The 5873-nt window shown below is 40.9% G+C and overlaps 1 protein-coding gene across 1 annotated transcript; it reads right to left on the bottom strand.

Moving 5' to 3' along the window:
• Positions 1 to 370: 370 nt before the first annotated feature.
• LOC122274606 (heavy metal-associated isoprenylated plant protein 33) lies at positions 371 to 3366 on the bottom strand. Its single transcript, XM_043083632.1, has 3 exons — positions 2654 to 3366; positions 2329 to 2404; positions 371 to 2163 (listed from the first exon to the last, which is right to left on the bottom strand). The coding sequence occupies exons 1-3, from the start codon at positions 2681 to 2683 to the stop codon at positions 830 to 832; spliced, it is 1440 nt and encodes a 479-aa protein (XP_042939566.1). The 5' UTR covers positions 2684 to 3366; the 3' UTR covers positions 371 to 829.
• Between the last annotated feature and the right edge of the window lie 2507 nt (positions 3367 to 5873).

Genomic DNA, 5873 nt, shown 5'->3' with positions numbered 1-5873 from the left:
CTAAAAAGAGAGTAATATACCCCCACACAACACATTTCAAGCCAATGAAAATTACGACAGGCCAATGAAAATTTCACATTGTGGGTGCGGTTTTTGTGCGCCGGCCAATGAACCAACACAATTCACATTGGTGTGATTCCACTCCAGTTAAACCCAACTCACGCCCCATCAACCCCACAACACAAACATCAATCGTAATTCCGGTGGCGATTTGATACATGGACCAGAATAGATGCAATCTAAGAAGATAACAGAACAGAGCACGAGCATTCTGGATCTCAGGATCGTAATGGCTCTTTAAGATGATTTTATATAAAGAAAGACAGAGAGAGAGAGAGAGAGAGAGAGAGAGAGAGAGAGCACACATGTATTTGGGGGAAGAAACGGGGAGAGAGATTGGCTTTTTCTGTTGCTGCCATTCTTCTCTACTTTTTTTCGATCTTATTTTTGTTTGCAAAATATAAACACATATAAACATTCCCATAAAAGAAAAGCCCAAAACTCACAAGATGCACCACCATCCCCCCAAGCTTAAATTTCATTCTTCTGCCCCTAAAAGCTTTTAATATATAACATATATGATCTATCTATAAATACTCCCTATGATGATTAGATAGAGCCCGAATTCAACTTGGGATTGAAGGAAATTAAAGGGGGTAAAATAGAAATGGAGATATTAAACTAAAAATCGAAGAAACCCATTTCCAAGTATATAATATTAGGCATAAAGAACTTGCACTGCTCGCAAACTATCATCTGATTCGCCATTGCCACCCACCGTCAGAAACCTGAGCAAATTAACCCACAGCAGCAACATCTACGGCCAGATTCACATGACATTACAACCCGATGTGTTCTCATCACTAAAAGCATCACTAAAAGCGTGGGCGTATGGATCGGGTGGAGGCGGGTAGGGGTTGTATGGAGGCATATAATTGACCGCCGGAGGGGGCCTGGCATACATCATGTGTTGGAACCTTTCGTTCGCCATTGCGGCGCGCTGTTGTTGTTGCTGATGCTGCAACATTGCCGCCAGGTATTGCTGGTGGTGGTATGGGTTGCCAGGCATCGCCTCAGGTCCAGCCCCCTGGAAATACCCGCCTCCACCGCCGTTCATGGCGGTCGCCGGAAGGCCTTGAACGGCCGGGATGTTACCCATTTGGCCCATCGGCATGTTGCCCATTTGGCCCAATGGCATGTTCATGCCGCCCATATGACCCGCGTTTCCTCCGACCAAACCATGAGGGCCACCCATGTGCATCCCATGAGGGTTCATGGGATGAACCCCATCATTCTTTTTGCCCCCATTGACATTACTGTTGTTTCCATTAGCACCATTGTGGCCACTCTTGTTACCTGCCCCACCACCGTCTGGATTTTTAGCATCCGAGGGTACGCCACCTCCATTTTTACCCCCATTTTTACCACCCCCACCGCCTTGATTTTGATTGTTACCTCCACCGCCACCGCCCTTCTTTCCTCCATTTCCATGTTTGCCATCATTGTTTCCACCATTTATCTGAACAGGCAAAGCTCCACCACCACCTTTTTTGCCATTACTGCCACCACCACCACCACCATTTCCTCCCTTCTGGGCATTCATGAGCTGTGGGTTATTTCTGTTCATCATAGCATTCATCTTATTAAGGGGATGGTGTGGATCGTCCATTTCATCCTCAAATTCGTCATCATCATAAACATCATCATCATCATATTCATCAAATTCATCATCATACTCGTCATCATCGTCTGGCAAGTCGAACCTCACTGCCTTTTGGTTTGCGTTCTGGTCCTTGGGCATTTTCATGTCCTTGAATTGGGGCAGCTTCAGACCTTGTAACTCTTTCATCTGCTGAAGTTGTTGCTGCAGCTGCTGGAGCTGTTGCAGTTGCTGCAGATGTTGCTGTTGCTGCAGATGTTGCTGTTGCTGCAGATGTTGCTGTTGCTGCAGATGTTGCAGCTGCTGCTGCTGCTGTGGGTTCGGTTGTCCACCTTTGGGCTGGTTGTTACCACCCTTCTGACCTTTGTTGTTGGCCTTTGGAGCACCCCAGAGCTCTGCATGTTTTCCTGACTTCACAAGCTTCTTGATGAGCACGGCTGGGTCTACATTTCCAGTGACTGTCACCTTCCCGTGCTCCGCATCTATTTCTGTGGTGTAAACGCCTGCAGGAAAAAGAACCGTCCCGTGAATTAAAAAGAAAAATCTATTCAAATTCATATCACAGAAGAAATGCAAAATGTTTTTTGGTACACATGCTAAAGATCAGCATGGAAAGAGAACAGAGCTAATAGTAGCAGAAGAGAGGGCGTCCGTATATGAAATGATACCATCAATTTTTTGCAAGATCTTCTTCACTTTCTGCTTACATCCATCACAGTGGATGTTCACTTTGAGGACAGATTTCTGCATGCACAAGCAACCCAAAGAACAAACATAGAGTAAAGAGAGACATCATTTTAAAGAGAAACATAAACCAAGCTTGTTATGAGAAATGACCACACATAATAGGACGAGTGTGCAATGAATTTTCTTTTTAAAAAAAAAAATTGAAGGAAAGATAAGAAAGTAAGTATTTTTCACAATGAAGCAATGATTTTTTGTAAGAAAAGAAATGTGAAGTAGAAGCGGTACAATGGCTGAGGGAGAGAGTACCTGGATCTTCAAAAAATCTTCTTTACTCATAGCTTCAACTCAAATGGTACAAACAGAAGGGTACAAGAATGGAGACAGAGCGTGTTGCTAGCAGATCTGGGAAACAGAGGCAGCTAAAACGTAGGTAGTGAATTACAAGAGCACTACAAAAGATTTCTGCTCTGTTCTTTCGTTTGGGTGTTTCCAAGCAAAACACGGAGACGTTGGGAGCAAACAAATGGTTCTGAGTCTCTGAGCAGAGGCAGTCGATGACCCTACAATAAGGTTCGGTCTTGAAAAAAGAGCGATGGAGAGAGAGAGAGAGATGTTTAGAGCCGGTGGGGGGACATTAAACTTCTCTGTAGTGACTCTGCGTCCTCTATTTCAGGGGCTGAGAGAGAGAGAGGTAAGCAAAATGGGCAAATGAAAATGGCAGAGAGACGGTGGTGGCTTAAAACACTTCGTTTAGGTACTTTATAAATTTGGTATTCTACAACATTTAGAGCTTGTATTTGGTGTTAGAAACTTTCAAAAAAAAAAAAAAAACTTGAACATAAAGCCAGAGTGGGTACATTTGGCTTGTTGGCTTGAAGCTCCTCTAACTGTCAGTGAGTGTGGCTACTGGCTTGGCTTCACCATTGGTGGGGTTGCGGAGGTGGAGAGGTAAAAAGGTTCAGAATTTTTTTTTTAATTTTTTAAATAAAGGGGAATAAATGGTGTCATGGGTGAGAGTTTCTTATTTTTGGGTGGCTTAAATATTATCAGCAGATGCGGATGAATTGTGTCAGACTTCTCTACGCAGTTTGGATGCCATAATAAACACTGCCATTTAATGGTGCCATAGGTGGTGGCCTCTTATATTTACTCATTTATTTATAATTTTCTTTTTAAATCCCAATATCTTTTTATTTTTTTCAAAAGGAATGTGGTTGTTGAGATCGAGTAAGTAGGGTATGTTTCTTTTTGGAGTAGTCTTCCTTTTCTTTTCCTTTAAGAGCGGCTTTTTTTTTTGGGGGGAAGCTGAGGCTAATTATAGACAGTAGACATTGGTGCGTGATCAAGGGCCATAAAATGGAGTAACTGTGGGTGCGTGACTGAGGATGTGCTCTCTCTCGCTGGCTATAAAACATCAACACCATCCGTGACTGAAACAGTGCATATGGCCCTCTTATGCTTCTTTACAAAGTAAGTCATCAATTCAAACGTGCTTTGATTCCATTAACTAGTCTTACATGTGTCTAGCAAGTTATCACGGACCAAAGTATTTTGGTTAGGATCACCATTATTGTCTAAGCTAAACTGATTATGCTCTTCTATATATTATCAAACATTCAGATCCCATTTAACCCAACTTCAAAAATTTAGACTGAGAGACAAATACACGAAGTAGACTCTATAATTTATATAGTTGTTTACGACACTAAACCCCAAAATTCCCTAAAAAAATTTATATCCGTGTTTCCAAAACCTTTAGCACATAAATTGTCTTCACTTCCTCACTTTTAATTCATTCAGTTTCTAGTTCTAGATTTTAATTGGCATCAAATTAGAGGAAAATCTCTTTGGAAAAGGTGGAGTTGAGAAATGGGATACAAAGTTAGGTCGAATGAAGAGCATTATTGATGCTTACTTGGGAAAGCAGTGATAAACTGGAAGATGAATGAGACTCTTAAAAAACTAGTTGTCCTTTTGGTGGAGTACGTAGTATTAGTTTTTATGTAAGTAGGGATATAGGGTGATGTTACGCAGCAAATAAAGGTACATTGTGGTTAAATCATGTCCAACTTTAATGGCAATTAGGGGAAGGGAAAGCCGCTGCCAAAGCTAGGCCCTTGGGTGCAGACGAATTACATTTAAGTAGGGCTATAGTATTATTGTCTGTATGTTAGGACCGGCCTGTTCTTATCTATAACCCAAGTTATTATTGTCTTTCTTAAAAGCCTAAACCGCGATGAACCCCCTTTTGTGGCTTTTTCCCCTGCTTTAGTTTTTTCTTTTATCCCTTTGAACTGGTCACTTTTTTCTGCAAAGAGACATTTGAATGTTGACAAAGGAGCTAGACAAGATGGCTTTCCAGCCCTGATTTTAACAAAAAGACGACACGGTTTCAATACATGCCCATAGGTTTTCATTTGCGTATGGGTTTTCTCGAACCCATATGAAGCTTCTTCGATAAAATTAATTTACAAGTAGCAAAGCAAGTTATTTTGTATGAATTGCAGAGACCTAGCCATATTGGGGATCTGATTTTACGGGTCTTTTGTCTCTTCACGTTCTTTAAGGAATGACTTGTGCAGCTACTCTTCTAAGCCATTGCTATTTATGTCGAAGGTCTCACACAAGCACCCACATGGCCTCTGCTATTTCTCCTCCTAGCTCTTAGATTCTGAAAGGTTCGGACAACCAAAGAAAGCCTTGACAGTTGTATTTTCTATTTACTCTTTCCCTCATAAGAAGTCGCGTATAAATTTAGGGCCCACTTAGACTGAAATGCAATCTACCTAATTTTAAATTGAATCTAACATGCAAACACCCAACTCTTAAATTACTAAACTCATATCAATTCAAAACTTCTTTCCACGTGAAATCCATAACATTTTTCTACTTTCCATAAACACATCTAAAATCATTTTAACATCTAAACATATCTAAACTCATTTTAAGTGAGCTCCATAAAAACTCATTCCACATTCTCAACTCACTACTATTTATAAAAAAACTCTCAACATCCAAACCTGACCTTATACATTCAAAACAATACACTCCATTTCAGCGAGTTCATATATCAGAATGTCCTCGCAGCTTTAAAGCCAGATGCGGCTGTGTAGAGAATGAACCCAAAAGCTGTGTGGAAGAATTCTTCAAGCACAAACTTTAAACCACAGTCAAAAGTTCAAACTTGAGCAATGCTTTTCGGGTAGACAACTAGCAAGCACGTCAATTTGGAGTGTTCGCACGCATTCATACATGAGATAATGGCAAACCCAAAAGAAAAACAGAGACAAAAGGATAGTTTGGGGTTTCATATATGTTTGGAAAAGATATGCTTTGGATATACCATTTACTTTGGTCATATACACCTTAGTTTGGTAATAGAGTTTGTTCAATGCCCAAAGAAATATGATTGTGCCGATTTAACAAACTTGTGCTAACACAAGTGCAAGCAGAAAGTACTGAGATGAACCTCTGCCCCTATCAGTCAAAAACTTCACCTTCTGTTTCAAATAAGTAACAATACACG

The sequence above is a fragment of the Carya illinoinensis genome, chromosome 1 (assembly GCF_018687715.1).
Source record: "Carya illinoinensis cultivar Pawnee chromosome 1, C.illinoinensisPawnee_v1, whole genome shotgun sequence".
Lineage (NCBI taxonomy): Eukaryota > Viridiplantae > Streptophyta > Magnoliopsida > Fagales > Juglandaceae > Carya > Carya illinoinensis.
Note: the sequence above shows the minus strand (reverse complement) of the source record. Positions and strands in the feature narration are given on the sequence as shown.

Excerpts from the sequence above, each read along its gene's own strand:
- LOC122274606 (XM_043083632.1), bottom strand. The coding sequence starts at position 2,683 with ATGAGTAAAGAAGATTTTTTGAAGATCCAG. Across the intron at positions 2,405-2,653 it reads AAGATTTTTTGAAGATCCAG|AAATCTGTCCTCAAAGTGAA; the intron begins GTACTCTCTCCC and ends TTGTGCATGCAG. Across the intron at positions 2,164-2,328 it reads GATCTTGCAAAAAATTGATG|GCGTTTACACCACAGAAATA; the intron begins GTATCATTTCAT and ends TTTTTCCTGCAG.